The sequence below is a fragment of the Balaenoptera ricei genome, chromosome 8, assembly GCF_028023285.1.
Source record: "Balaenoptera ricei isolate mBalRic1 chromosome 8, mBalRic1.hap2, whole genome shotgun sequence".
Lineage (NCBI taxonomy): Eukaryota > Metazoa > Chordata > Mammalia > Artiodactyla > Balaenopteridae > Balaenoptera > Balaenoptera ricei.
The window spans coordinates 112422699-112438631 of NC_082646.1; the positions used below are offsets into that span (position 1 = coordinate 112422699).

Sequence of the window (15933 nt, forward strand, 5' to 3'; positions counted from 1 at the left end):
TTTAGCACAGATTGTTCCAGCGTCTTTGGAGGCAGTCTTGTATGATATGATCCCATATGTTTGGAAATCAATGACAAACCCCTATAGTACCATGTATACTTAGTTCATCATATATTATGAGCACTGGGAAAAACATGAGAATAAATCTTAGATCATTAACATAAGTTGCAGAGGTAAGGCAACCAAGCAAATGTGAGGGAAAAAAAAGGACAGCACAAAAACATACACATTATACACATGTGTAGAGTTACAGGTGTATGATAAAGTAATAAAAGTGAGAAAGCTTAAAAGAAAGACCAGCCCTGAGATTCGTGGCACAGGGAGCCGGGTGGAATGTGGGCTATTTGGCAGGGGAGGGTAAGGGAGGGTCAGAGCAGACCCCAGAGACACCAGAGTGCTGGTTACATACAGGCAGGCCCTGGGTGGGCACCTGCATATCTTAGCGCACTCGGTCAACACAACAATCCTGGGAGCAGCCCTGTTAGGATCCTGATTTCATGCATGCAGAAACTGAGGCAAAGAGAAGGCAGTAGTTTGCCCAGGGTCACACGGGAGAAAATGGCAGAGCTGGGCTTTGGCCCCAGGAAGGTTGACTATTGGGCTGTGCTCGAAACCAGTCCATAAATTTGCCACTTGACTTTTTAAAACATACGTGTAAAGGAAGGATTTAATTTTCCCATTTCAGAATTTGGCAGATGTGTTGGGTTAAAATAAATAATAAGAATAAAGAAGGCTGGAACATATCTGAATGATGCAGTGAATAAGTATATATGTATGTACACATGTATATATGTATGTACGCATAATCCATCTCTACATAAATTTTATCTGTTGTATACAAAAAAAGTTCATGTCCTACAAATAAAATATATAATTTCTTATATATTTAAGAAAATATATAATTTCTTATATACTTAAGAAAATATATCTTCTTAACTTAGGTCCATGGAACATTTACAAAAGCAATAATTTTATTTTTGTACTTGGACACAAAGAAAATCTTCATTAAAAAAGCAGAGATTTCACAGGCCACATCCTCTCACTGTAAGCCTGTTAAATTGGAAATAAATACCAGAGATAAAAAATATACTGCTTAAAAACTAAGAAAACATTTCTTAAAAGAACTCTAAAGAGTAAATCAAAACACAAAATAAAAACTACCAATAAAGCAATGAAAAGGAACATATTTCATAGTAAGATCTATGTGTCATAGCTAACGCTGCAATCAGAGGAAAATTTATAACCTTTAAAATGCCTTTTAGAAGAAAGACTTTAAATAATTGTACTGTACTCTTAAATTACAAGTTAATAAAGTTAACCAGGAAGAGGGAATTAATAGACATAAAAGCTCAAATTGGTGAAATAGAAAACAAAAATAGCAAAAAGGTGATTTTCTGATAAGATAATAAAAGTGTAATAAATAAAATAGATAACTCTCTCATGAACTTGATTAAGGAAAAAGAGCAAAACTATAAAAGCTCAGGCAAGTAAAAAAAAGAGATGAGAGATACAGAAGACATAAAATCACTAAAAGAGAAAATTAGTTGCTACCAAGTGGCAACATAAATGAAACCCTTGAGGAGTTAAATAGCAATGAATAAATTACCCGAAAAGGTGCAGTAAATTTATTTAAAGCAAATTACCATAAAACAGACTAAGAGGAGATTAAAGATCTCCTTTAAAACATGTACCAGGCCCAGACGGTTTTACAACTTAGTTCTAATATTTAACCTATAAAGAGAAGATAATTCCAATGTTCTTCAAACCATTCCAGGACACAGAGAAAGGTAGACAGAGTTCCCTTTTGTAGAACATTTGTATTAGCACACACATGATGGCAGATTTCCTGCTCTTTTGAACCTGAGGCCCTGTTATTTCTAGGATCAGATATCAGGTATGTCTTTCATCAACACTGAGAATACAGTTTCACAGTCTTAATGGCTATTTAATGGATACATGATACTTTTCTTTAAGCAGACCTCTACTGATGGATACGTCGGTGGTTTGCTATCTTTTGCTATTTAACAATTGCAGAAATCAGTATCCTGATAATGGGTCATTTTGCAAATGTGCACTGTCAGTGTAGAATAAATTTCTGTAAGGGTTTGAAGGGCATATGCAACTTTCATTTCATTGAAATTATCTTGTCTCCATAGAAGTTGTATCAACTTAATCTTCCAACATCAATGACTGAGGTGGAGGGTTTCCCTGTACATTCACCCACCAAACTCTTTAATATTTAATAATCAGATAGGTTTAAAAATCTCATGGCTTTAATTTGCATTTCTTGTATCATAATCAAGGTTCTCAGCATCTTTTCATCCTTAAGAATCACTGGTATTTCCTTTTCTGAGAACTGTCTTTGTACCTTTTATTCTTTTGTCTTCATGATTTACAAGAGCTTCTTAATATATTGATGAATTTAGTCCTATGTCTATGATATGAGTGGTAACTATTTTCCCCAGGATATAATTTTTAAAAATTATTTTTCGTATTTTTTGCTATGCAAAATATTTTTATTTTCTATATTTTTTTCATTAAGGCATAACTGATGTATAATAAACTGCACGTTTAATGTATACAATTTAGTAACTTTTCCCCCACAATTCAGTAACTTTTGACGTACAATTAAACCATTGCCACAATGTGTTGAACATACCCATCACCCCCCAAAGCTTCCTTGAGCCCTTCTGTACTCCTCCTCCCAACCCGGTCCCCGTCCCCCCACCCCCCTCCCAAGGTAACAACTGATTTTTTGTCACTCTAGATTTGTCTGCATTTTCTAGAGTTTTATATAAACAGAATAATACAGTATGTGCTCTTTTCTGGTCTGGCTTCTTTCACTCATAGTCATTATTTTGAGGTTCATCGAGGCTGTTACTTTTCATTTTTGAGTAGTATTCCAATGTATGGATATTCTACAACTTAAAAAAAATTGCCCAAATGTTGATGGGCATTTGGGTTGTTTCCACTTTTCATAAAACTGCTATGAATATTCCATGTACAAGTGTCGGTATATGCATCTGCTCTTATTTCTCCTGGACAAATACCTAGGAATAGAATGTCTGGATAATATGGTGGGCATATATTTCACATTTTGGGAAACAGCCAAACTGTTCTCCAAAGCAGCTGCACCATTTTGCATCCCCACTAGGAGAGTATAAGAGTTCCGCTTTCTTTACCAGCACTTGGTACGGCCAGTCTTCTTAATTTTAGCCAATATAATGATGTATAGTAGTATCACATTGTGGTTTTAATTTGCCTTTCCCCAATAACTAATGATGTTGAGCATGTTTTTATGTGCTTGCCCATATATCTTCTTAGATGAAGTCTCTGTTCAAAGCTTTTGCCCATTTTTATTTGTTGTCTTACTATTCAGTCATAAGTGTCCCTCATATATTTTGGACACGAGTCCTTTATCAGATGTATGATTTGAAAATATTTCCTTCCAACCTCTGGTTTGTCTGTTCATTCTCTTAGCGTCCTTCAAAGTGAAGCCTGTAATTTTGTTAAGTTCAGTTAATTTGTTCTAATTATGGCTTTTGTTTTTGGTGTCATGTCTAAGAAATCTTTAACTCAAAGTCACAAAGATTTTTTTCCTATGTTTTCTTCTATATTTGTTGGCTTTAAATTTAGGCCTCTGGTAAATTTTGAGTTAATTTTTATATATGATGCAAGATGTATATCCAAGTTCATTTTTTGGCATATGGATATCCAGTTGTTCCAATGCTGTCTGTTGAAAAGACTACCCTTTCTCTACCAAATTACCTTTGTACCTTGATCAAAAATCAGTTGTCCATAAATGTGTAGGCCTCTCTGGACTCTCTAGTCTGTTCTGTTGATCTGTTTGCTTACCTTGATGCTACTACCACACTGCTGGTGTAGTCCTCCAACTCTGTTCATTTTCAAAGTTGGTTTGGTGTTCTAGGTCATGTGCATTTCCATATGAATTTCAGAATCAGTTTGTTAATTTCTACAAAATGCCTGCTGGGATTTTGACTGATGTTATCCTGAGTGTAGAAATCAATATTGAATCTTGTGATTCATGAACATGGTATACCTCTCCATTTATTTAGATATTCTCTCAGTTCTTTCAGCAATATTTTATAATTTCCAGTGTACAGCTCTCACATCTTCTGTCAGATTAGTCTCTAAGTATTTCATATTGTTCATGTTACTGTAAGTAGTATTTTAAAATTTCAACTTCAGATTATTTCCCGCTAGAACACAGAAATGGAATTGATTTTTCAATGTTGATCTTGCATCTGCCACCTTGCTAAATTCACATATTAGTTCTCGTGGTCATCTTATATATTCACCAGGTTTTCTACACAGATAACTATGTCATCTGCAAATAAAAACAGTTTTATTTCTTCTTTTCCAACCTGGATGTCTAAAATTTCTTTCTCTTGCCTTCTTGTTGCGTTCCTGACCTTAGGGGGAAAGCAGTCAGTCTTTCTTCATTAAGAAGTTATAGCTGGGACTTCCCTGGTGGTGCAGTGGTTAAGATGCCGTGCTCCCAATGCAGGGGGCCCAGGTTTGATTCCTGGTCAGGGAACTAGATCCCACACGCATGCTGCAACTAAGAGTTCACATGCCACAACTAAGGAGCCCGCCTGCCGCAACTAAGACCCAGCACAACCAAATAAATAAATAAATATTTTTTAAAAAAGAAGCTATAGATGTAGTTTTTTCGTTGAGAGCTTTATCAGGTTGAGGAAGCTCCTTTCTATTTTCTACTTGCTTTTGTAATACTTGGCTGTTGGATTTTGTCAAATTCTTTTTCTGCATCTATTGAGAAAATCGTATGGTTTTTCATTTGTTAATATGGTTAACTGACTGATTTTCTAAAATGTCAAACTAACTGCATTCTCGAACCCCAGTTGGTCATGATGTATAATCTTCTAATATATTATTGGATTTGATTTGCTAAAAGTTTGCAAATAAAATTTTGCATCTATGTCCATGAGGGATACTTAACTATAGCTTTCTTTTCTTACAATGTCTTTAGTTATAGCTTTCTTTTCTTACAATGTCTTTGGCTGGTTTTCAGATCAGGGCAATGCTGGCCTCATAATGAGCTTGGAACTATTCCCCCCTTTTCAATTTTCCAGAAAATGTTGTCTAGAATTGATTTTATCTTTCTTAAATGCTTGGCAGGATTCACCAGTAAAGCCATGTGGTCCTGGAGAAAGTCTGGGGGAATGTTTTGAACTATGACTTTGATTTTATCAGCAGAGAGGGAACTATTCAGGTTATCTATTTCTTGAGTAGTTTACATCTTTCAAGACATTTGCCCATTTCACCTAAGTTGCTGAATTTAAAGACTTGTATAGCGTATTCCCTTATGATCCTTTTTATATCTGTAGAATCGGTACTGCCATATCGCTCATTTCTGATACTGATAATTTGTGTCTTCTCTCTTTTTCTCCTGATATTTCTGGGTAAAGGTTTATCAACTGTATTGATCTTCTTAAAACAAATCAGCTTTTGGTTTCATTATTTTTTCTTTTGTTTTTGAGTGTTCCATTTCATTTGTTTCCCCTCTGAGCTTTATTATTTTCTTGTTTCTACTTCTTTGGGGTTTAGCTTGTTACTCTTTCTCTAGTTTCTTATGGTAGAAGCTGAGGCCGACTGGAGCCAATTCTTTTCTAGTGTACATGCTGGTGCTCTGTGCTGCTTCCTGGGTGCTGCCCTTAGCAGAGCCTACACATTTTGATATGCTGTGTTTTCATTTTCATTAAGTTCAACATATTTTCTAGTTTCCATTTGGATTTCTTCTCTGACCCTGTCCTATTGGAAGCATGTTATTTAGTTTCCAAATATTTGAGGATTTTCCAGAGATCTTTTTATTATTGATTTTCAATTTAATTCCATTGTGGTCAGAGGACAGACTTTATATATCACTTGAATCATTTTAAATGTACTGGGATTTGTTTTATGGTTCAGAACCTGCTTCTATCTTGGTAAATGTTCTGCGTACACTTGGAAACAGTATGTTCTCTGCTATTGTTGGGAGGAGTGTTCTATAAGTGTTCATTAGGTCAACTTGGTTGAAAGTATTGTTCAGAGTTATATCCTTACTGCTTTGCTCTCTACTTGTTCTATCAACTTTTGAGATAGGTGTATTAAAATCCCCAATTCTCATCCTGGATTTGTTTCTTTCACCTTTTATATATTATTCATTATTTTTTCCCTTTCGGCTATTGGGTTTGAAGTCATATTTAGATATACCAACTTATGAATCAACAGTCATTTAAATACTTTATATATTATAGGATCCAATACGGACTACTTCTGTTATTATTTTTCTAAATATTCTCTAGTTTGGGATTTTGTTTTGTCTTTGACAGAGTTTGAAAGCCAGGAACACCACCAATCAAAACAGTAAAACGCTGGATCCAATTCCCACAAAATCAGAAACACATCACGGAATCCTTGCCCATCATATTTCCAAATTAGCCTGCAGACCCCTCCCCTAAGGCAGCACACCAGGAGCACAAAATCACTGGCATAAACGTTTGACTGGACACAGCAAAAAATCAATTGTACACTCGTATCACAGCAAGTGATAAAAGCAGGAACAATACTGGATAGTGTGGGTGGAACCAACCCAGGTGTGTCTATTCTTTAAAACTAAGGAGACAGGACATCTGTCAAAAGCCTAACCGTTGCTACTCTGGGCAGTGAGACAACAGGGGATTATTTTTCTTCATTATTCTCGTGTGTATGTTTCATAGGCTCTATAATGAGCATATGCCATGTTTTTAAGCAGAAAAAAAATCTCTTGAAATTTGGGAGTGGCCATCTTTTGGTCATGAAGAGATGGGCCGTGGTGGGGTGACCTTCGGGCAAAGGGGTCCAGGTGGAAAAGCCTGGCTGTGGGTGCAGACGGGGGGTGCAGAGCTGGGAAGATGAGTGAGGGCCAGGCTACCGCGAGACCCAGAGGCATCCAGGCGGCAGCCCCGAGGGGACAGGGAATCCTGGGGGGGGGGGTTGTGAGCAGGCACATTTGTTCACCTGCTCACTGGCTGTCCAGAGCAGACAGGAGGGGGGAAAGACAGTGAGGAAGATACAGAGACACCATCCTCAGTGAAGTCCTGGGGCAGCTCGGAGGGGACGGGAGTGAGCAGCCTAGGGGAGAGCCCGTGAGAAGGTTCTGGTCTGGGAGTTCAGAACATGCCCACAGAGCTCGTTGGGCCTCGCCTCCTGCCCCGCCAGACTCCCACACCCACTGGAGGAGTCGCAGGCCCCAGCCTGCAGGACCTTGCAGGGACCACCTCCCCGGGACCCCGAGGCTGCATGAGTGATGTGTGGTGACCAGGATGGTCACCAGAAGTTATGATCACAAGTCCTCCCCAGAGCCAGGGGGAACGTCACACCCCAAGACCAGAACAGAGGGGCAGATGCCAGGAGGGCGCCTGGGACCCTATTCTTGTCCTGAACAAGGCAACGTTGACCCAGGTGAGACCGAGGTAGACACAGACCAGGATGTCACAGAAGGAGAACCTCACCCTCAGGGCTACACCAGTCCATGGACCACCTGCTTCCAGGTAACCTAGGGGCTTGTTACCGACACACATTCCTGGGCCTCCCCACAGCCACTGTGACTCAAAATCTTGAGGGGTAGGTCTCTGAGGCTGTGTTAAAGGTAAAGTTCTCCAGGTGATTCGAGGGACACCTGGGGAAGTTCCAACCTGAAGCATCAGTGCCCAGCCCCAGCCAGCGGGGCCTCCCAGGCTTCCTCGCCGGGAACAGCTCTGTCTGTCGCCAAGAGGAGGACTTCCGTTTCTGCCAATAAGTGGGCCTGATGCCATGAAAAGCCTCTCTCTGCAAGTTCTGGAACAGAGCAAACCTCCTGCAGGCTCCGCTGAGCTCACCTGACAGGGAAGGGGGTGTCCCCATGGCCAAGAGGGGAGCAGGTGTGCCCTGGCTCTGACCCGCTGGCCTCCCGGGGTTGCCCACCTGAGGAGCCCCAGTGTGGACCTTACTGCCCCCCGAGGGGAAGAGGCCGCGCCTGGAAGCAGCACGAAGCAAGAACTGGCAGCTGAGACTCCACATCGAGAAGCTGAACCAAGAGCCAAAGGGTGATGCGAACCAAACCACAAAGCCGGACAAAACCCAACCAAACCCTCGCATCGGCCAACGGGGGGAAAGGAAACTCACCTGCCTCGGCCTGTGTTCCTGGAGTGTAAGTGGTGCGTGTGCTTAGGCTCGATCTTACAGGACCCTGGCTCTGTGCTTCCATGACACGGGTTGTCTAGAAAACCCCACACCTATAAGCCAACCCCACGCATGTCCTGGCGTGGTTCGCGGGATCACCTCTCCAGAGCCCACAGGAACCCATGGACACAAAAGCTCCATGACCACAGCCTAAGCTGGCAGACCCACGCGGAAGCAAGCGTCAGAGAGTCCACCGCGAACGGAATCAGACTCTCCAAGAGCCGCAGGTGATGAAGTGACAGGATGGATACGAGGAGATGAGCACGTTCAAGGGGCTGAAAAATCCAAAGCTCTGTCATCAAACGTGAGGAAGATACAAGGTGCTAAGACCAAGCAGGTGAGACCCCCACGTGAGGACATACGGAAATGAAAAAATAGGTGGCAACTGAAATAAACACCTCACCGGCTGGCACACGTGAAGAGTTAGGAAACCACAAAGAAGTTGCTGAGGATGCAGCACAGGAAGACAGAGACGGGGGGTATGAGAGACGCCAAGGAGGATGGACCAGGAGGGGCAAGCGGAAGTTGCCAGGCGAGGTCAGAGCAGTTAGGGGAGGTACTACTATTCTATGACACGGTGGGGCTGATTTTCCACTTGATGCAGGACACAAACCCTCATTCAGGAATCACGACACCTTGTAGGCAGGACAAGTAAAAATAATCCACCAGCTTGATTCACTACAGTGAAACGATGGAACACCAAAGTCAAAGAGAAGGTATTCAAGGTCACCAGACGGGAGGAAGGGTCACCTACAAAGGACCGTCAATTAGCTCGACAGGGCACACCAGCCGGGAGACGGTGGTGGATCTCCAGCCTGCTCAGAGAGAATACAGACCTCTAATAACCAATAATGGAAAAGAATCTGAAAAAGAGTAAATATATATATGTATATATATATGTAACTGAATCACCTTGCTGTACACCTGAAACACTGAAAATCAACTACATTTCAATTAAAAAAATTTTTTTAATTAAAATAAATACAGATCTCAACCTGTGATGTTCTACACAACTAAACCATTGTCCAAGAGCAAAGGCAAAATACAAAAATTTCAGACGAGCAGAAACTGAGTAGACCGTCGACAGACCATCCCGGAAGATAGCACAGGCTCCAGGAGGAAGGAAATTAAGTCCAGACTGAGAGACAGAAAACTCACAAGTCTGTCAGCAAACACGCTTCTCCAGCGTCAGGACAAGCAGCTAACGCAGAGAACTGTTTACAAAGGCCAAACCCAAACACGGGGCAGCAGGGCCCGTGAAACAGGACGGTGATGGGGTGAGAGCCCCCCGGCCCGGGGGCGGGGGTGCAGGAGGCACGGAGCAGCTGCCGACCGATGCGACAGGCAGGCCGTGAGGACAGAATCGACTTGCACGGCCTCCACACGCGGAAGGCAAGAGGATCGGACCCCCCCACCCCCGGCAAAGCCCATCAGACGTGAGCAAACCCCCAAGGCGGGCAGGGCCTCCGCGCCTCCGACGCGGTCCCTCCACGGAGCGGGGCACGTGGGCTTCGGGCCCGTCATTCTCTGAAATTCTCTGTCTGAAGTCTCTGTGGTGAGAGTTCTCTTTTCACCCGGTGTCCTCACCCCGCCCCCCCGCCCCCCCCCGCAGCTCCACCGTCGCCCCCGGGAGCCCCTGAGGTCACAGGTCCCACCTCCAGCTGGTGCCCGGCTCCCCCTGCCCGCACCCCGACACCATGGCTGCAGGCCCTGGGCTGGCCCGCCACCGAGTCTCGCCTGTGGGCCCTGACCAAGTCCTGCCCGCTGCCCCGTGCGTGCCACCCCAGGGAACCACGCAGGGCACAGGGCTGACCCATGGCCACTCCTGCTCCGTGGCCTCCACCATCTGCCCCGTCCAATGCCTGCTGGCTCCGGGTCACGACTCATGCCCGAGGCCGCCAGAATGGTGAAGAAGCCTCGCAGGCATCTATGTGAGGTGGGTGCGGTCAGCACCCCACCCAACGCAGACACCACGTGCCACGCCCAGGTCACCTGGCAGAGACACGCAGAGGTGTGGCTGGCCCCCGAACACCTCTGTCCAAGATGCTCTGCCATTCGCTGGCCTTTCCTCGCTCTCCTGGCCAGCTCCACTCAGCCCTGATGTCACCTCCTCCTAGAAGCCTTCCCGGACTTGTCCGGCTCAAGCCAGGTTCTCATCCCTCAGAGGCCCACACACTCTGCCCTCGTGCTGTCGCCTGTCTTCCTCCCTCGATGGCGAGGAGCGCGAACAGTCCCTGGTGAGTCAGGATGGCGCAAGCAACCGAGTGACTGGAACCTGCAGGGGGGTGGGTGCCGTGCAGGAGGGACCCGGGCCGCCCCGGCCACCTGTCACCGCTCACGAGATCTCCCCTGAAGACAGGCATCCACCCAGAAATCAGAGCGGCTCAGACAAGGCTCTAGAACCCACGAACGAGGGGGAGAAGCTCTGCCTGGGACACGGGGCCTGAGGGTCGCAGGACAGGAGCCCAGAGAAGCTGCGAGCCTGAGACACAGAGAGAAATCACTGAGGTGGGGGAGAGGTGTGCGGGCGGGCACTGCCGTGGGCAGCGGATACCCTGGGCTGGTAGGCGCCATGGGCAGGGGGGCAGGCGGGCGCGCGCGGGCAGGTACCGCGTGCTGGGACAGAGATGATTTTGTCCAGCACGCCCTATTCTTGAGGTTCAGGTTCAAGGCCTGGGACTGGCGTGGCGGTGGAATTCAGCATGGCTGTTCGCGCCCCAGTGCGTGGGAGCTGGGCCTGCAGGCCTTTCCCAGTGATGGCATCTGGCCCCGGGATTAGCGCCCCTTCGCCCACACCAGGGCTCTTGAGAGCCTCCGGGTGAGGAGGATTCAGGAGTGTCAGGTAACCCACGGGACCCAGGTCGACAGCTCAGGCTCCAGAAATCCGGTGGCTCTGGGCTGGGCTGACTTATCGCGTTGGCAGGAAAGAAAAAACTCCTCCGTGCGGGAGCATTCCACAAAAGGCACCCGACTTCCCCGGCACTTGTACCTCATTAACATTCCGCAGACATCACTGAGGACTTAATAACGCCAAACAGGCTGAATGGACGCATCGTTTCGGGCTGCTCCGTATTCAGCCAACAGCGAGCGAAGCTCCTCCCGGCGCCCGACCTGCGCATTAGCATTTGCAGAAAGCCCCCATCTGCACTGCGACAATGGTCCTGCCCCAAATCCGGAGCTGTTGTCACAATTGTCCTTTGTACCCACTCCAGCGGGCAGGCAGGCAACGCATCCCAGGGGCCCATCGGCGATGCGGCCGGGCCAGAATCCCGACGGTGTGTGATGAGGCCCCGGGCAGCCCAGCGCCCAGCAGGGCGGGCGCCCAGGCTCGGTCTTGCACACCCAGCTCCCAAAGAGGACGTCCACAGGCAGCCTTGGGAGCAGGGAGAGGCCGTGGCTCCTTTCCAGAACACTTTCTGCCCTTCTGCCAGCAGTGACCAGATGCGGAGGGTACATCGCGGGTCGGCCGCCCACAAAGCCAGCACCAGGCGGACGGGGCACCAGCCGCCCATGAGCACAACGTGAACTCATCACCCTCTGCCATGCTTGAGACAGTGACACCACCCTCGAACCACCAGTAAGCTGAAACGTTCTGGCGGATGCGGGAACATTCTGGGGGTCCCGGGAAGAGGTCCAAGAGGGGAGGGATGGACACAGAAGTGACAGAGAACAAAGGCACAGAGCGTCGAGACGGGCAGAGCTGCAGGCACGCACGGTGCTGGCTCAGGACCCCCGGCCCCACTCCACCTGGAATGGGGGTCAACGTGTAGTACGGGCCACCTCCTCTCTGCCAGACCTGGGGCGCCAGCCACACAGCAAGAGCGAGGCAGGGCCTCGCTCCCAGAAGCCCAGAACAGAGGAGAACATCCGCGGGTGACAGTGGGCCAGCGGGAGCAGACATGACAATACCAGCTGTCCACAGGACAAGAGCAAGTGCGAGGGGGAGAAGGGGGCGTCCAGACACCCCAGAGGCCCCAGCAGCCCTGGGTCAGAGCTGAGCGTGGCCCTGTCCCCACCCCTCACGCTGTGTGAAGGTTTCTCACCAGAACCGTCGTAGCCGTCCACCGAGAAGTGTTCAGGCCTCCGCTCCTCCGACGTGGGGTCGCAAGTGATGTGGGGGACGGTCAGCATCTTCTCTCCCGGGCTCACCCCGTTGTCCTTGTCCAGTTTGAACTTTTTTTTCTTTACCTGAAAAAACCAGACAATAAAATTGTCAGTTCCTGGGCGTCCTCTGCCAGGCCGTCTGCTGGCCCCAGACCACCCCTGGGGCACCTGCCAGGGCCCAGGCCAGCACCCTCGCACACAGGCAGAGTGGGCTGCGGCATGTGATGCGGCCAGAGGGGCTCCGCCCAGTGGCTGCCCTGGGAGCTCACAGCCTGGGGGGCAGGCGGACAGGAAACCAGCAAACAGAGAAATACACAGGAATACCCCAGGGCAGGTGGTAACGAGGGCTGTGACCAGCCGGGAGTTAGAGCAGGGGGGCGGGGCGGACAGACTGAGGCCAGCCGAGGCTTCCCTGAGGAGGTGACCTGGGGGGAGCAGGCCATGCTGGGATCTGGGAGAACCTTCTGGCAGAGGAAATAGCAGATGCAAAGGCTCCAGAGGCAGCCAGAACCTGGGAGACTGCGTCTCTCCAAGGATGGTGTGGGCGCGGGCCAGGAAGGAGAGCTCTGTAGGGGCGGGCCACACCCTTCATTCACGAGACTCTTGCCTCAAGTCTGCCCGAGCTCCCTTATCCTATGACCACGAGACCCTCTTCCCTGAGCCAGGATGCCACCTCCAGCCCCTGCGGCCCACCAGGCCCAGCATGGAAAGCCCAACACCAAGGCCCTCTCAAGAGCCTTCTCCCAGCAGCTGGCCGGAATCCAGCCCGTCCTGTTCCCGGGGTACTTCCTTGGGACCTCCCACAGCCCTGGCCCTGGAGCGGCCAGTCCTACAAGCCCCCAAGCCTGGGGACACCGGGATGGCAGGAGCCCAGCACAGGGTGTATACCCCAGTGCCCACAGCGCCATGGGCCACACCGGGCTGAAGCACCAGAGTCAAATCCCGGCCGTGAGCTGTGGCCGTGTGGCCTCCCCGCCCGTGTGTGAGTGCCCCATCCTGGTGGCAGGCGGGGGCTGGTTACCATGGCAGACTTCTTGGGCTTGGGGCTGGGGGAGAGCAGAGCATGGCTGCGGGGCGGCTTCCGGACGTAGATCTTCCAGGTGGAGGAGTTGGGGTTCTCGGCCGCGTAGCACCGCCACGCCGTCTGAAACCAGCAGAAGGGAGTGGCTGTCACCCGCGGAGCCACTGACGGGGGCTCCCAGGGAGCTGCGGCCCGCCACTCCTGCCTGGGCCCCCTTCTGGCAAGACCACGGGGCTCCCTGCCCACCAGCCCCTTCCCCAGGCTCAGGGCCTGCCCCCACCCGCAAGAGCCTGTTCCCTTCCTGCAGCCCACAGCCTCATGTACGGTCGCACGCGGCTCAACCACCACAGGGGCCCGTGAGCCCCAGTCCGTGTGCGCCCACCTCCACCTGCTGGTTCCCCCGCGGGGCACGGGGCGCCCCCCACCCCCGTCCTGGTTGCCGGCCTCTCCTCGGGGACGCCGCAGGGGAGAGGTCACTGGGGGCGTGGAGCGGCAGGGCCCCCAGGGCCAGCAGGAGGCGGGGCTGAGTGTCCAAGAGGCAGAGCCCCCAGGGACCCACAGTTTCCGGGGCCTCCAGATGGCCTGGGGATGAAGGTCTCAGGCCTTCACTCTAGAGACGCCCACGGTGACTACCACCAGGGTGTGGCCTGGAGGAGGAGACCCAAGGGGAGGCCACGTCTGGTGGGGGGGCCGGAGGGGGCACCAGGAGCCTCGTAGGAGGACGCACCCTGAGGGCCTTGGCACTGCCGGCCGTGGGAGCTGGAGAGAGAGATGCCGGGGGCGGGGGAAGGGGTCCTGGGACAGAGATGCCACCTCTGTGACGGGAACCCAGTGGACATGCCCCCTCCCGCCCCGCCGTCCCTCATCCCAGTCCCGCCCTCCAGGCCCCGCTCCAGGCCTCTCCCGCCTCCTGGGAGGCTCGTGTGGGGCCGCACACACGCCCCGCGGGAAGTCAGTGCGCCCCCTCCGCGGGCAGGCCATTTGCAGCCTGATTTACGGTCTCCCCGAGAGGAGGCCGTGGCGCCATAAAGCCAGGCCTGAGGGGGGGCCGAGCCCCAGCTTTACGGCGGCTGCCTTCACTTCCTTCCGGTGCAGGATTAGCGTCCGGCCCCAGACGGCGGCTCCGGACAGGCTTACGAGGAACAGGATAGAGGCCCTGGCTGAGCTGCGGCCGCCGGCGTGACCCCAGACGGTCTCCGGGGGCCGTTCGGCTCCGGGTGCCCAGAGGGGTCCAGGCTGTGCACCACAGCCACGCCGGCGGGCGCAGGGCCGCACGGCCGTGCTGACACGCGATGACAGCTGTGCTCCAGGCCCCTGCCCGCCGCCCCCCGTAGCCCCGCGCCCACTCCGCCTGCTCCTCAGCCCCGGGCGGCCGCCGGCCGACACCCTCGGAGCACGAGTCTCCAGGGGTCCTTGTGCCCCAGCCTTGCTCGGCACTGAGAGGGCCGCCAGTCCTCCAGGCTGTTCCAGGAGCCTGGGGTGCCGGAGCCCAGTGTCCAGGGGCTCGGGGCCGCCTGCCCGCTTGCCCGCCTCTGGAACCTTCCTCGCCCACTGCTCTCGGGCTGGGGGCCTCTGGGGCAGCCTCCTCACAGAAGCCTGGCGGGGAGGAGGGTGCGGGGAGCGAGGGGCCGAGGGCAGGTGCCGCCCCTGCCCCGCCCGCAAGGCCCGGCACTGTGAGCCCCGGGCCCTGTAGGGGCAGCTGCCGGGCCTTCAGAAAGCCAAGCTGGCCCATCAGTCCAGAGCGCGGCCCGTGCCCTTGGGTCACCGGTCCTCACCTCCTGTCGGCCGGGAGGACGGAGCCCCGTGGGTGCTGGGAGTGGCCCAGAAGCAACAGTACTACACAAGCAGGCCCGACCCCTGACCCCGGGGGGAACGGCCACCTGAGGACCCCTCACTCTTCCCTCCCAGTCCTGCTCCCTCGCAGTCGGGGGCTGGCCACAGAGGAGGGAGAAGACAGACACCAAGGCGGCCGCTGCAGCTGGAGGCCAGGGGCCCACAGGACTGACCAAATCCGGGACTGGCCAGGCCACCTCCTCGTCCCCCTGGCCTGGCCCACAGGATGGAGGAAGGTGGGCTCCCACGCTCCTGTGCCCCCACCCCATCGGCATCACCCGATGGTTCCCAGGGCAGGAGTTACAACAGGTGGGCATGTCTGTGGCACGGAACGCGGCCCTTCCGTGTTCGGGAGGGTCCACAGGAGAGGGTCTCGGCGGCCCCGGGGGCCGGGTCAGTTCAGGGCTGAGAGCCGTTCCCAGACCAGACACGGCTCGTACTTGCCCGGGCGACACAGAGCTGGGCACACTGACCACCACACGACGGCAACGAGGCCGCGGCGGCGGCTGCCATCACCTGGATGAGCGACGCTGCCGCCGGGATCTGCCGGTTGAAGTGCTTCTGCCTCTGCTTCTGCTGGACCTTCAGGGCAAAACCGGAGCCGAGAATCCCCTGGAAGGCACAGAAACCAGGGCTCACATCCTGCAGACGGGGGAGTGGAGAGACAGGCTGGGCACCGGTGGCCTGCTTGGCGCTGCGGGCCCCACGGAGGAGGTCGGTGCCTCCGGCCCAGCCCGTGGGGCAGAAGGCAG

General features: G+C 51.6%; 1 protein-coding gene across 5 annotated transcripts in view; it reads right to left on the reverse strand.

The window, feature by feature from the left end:
* The window catches only part of KCNQ1 (potassium voltage-gated channel subfamily Q member 1), a 350251-nt gene that overhangs the window by 228656 nt on the left and 105662 nt on the right, over positions 1-15933 (reverse strand). For all 5 annotated transcript variants that reach the window (XM_059932319.1, XM_059932318.1, XM_059932316.1 and 2 more), the window contains 3 exons: positions 15698-15793; positions 13349-13471; positions 12267-12411 (listed from right to left, as the gene is read on the reverse strand). In XM_059932319.1, coding sequence (XP_059788302.1) covers positions 12267-12411; positions 13349-13471; positions 15698-15793 — 364 coding nt within the window. The remainder of the gene's footprint in view (positions 1-12266; positions 12412-13348; positions 13472-15697; positions 15794-15933) is intronic.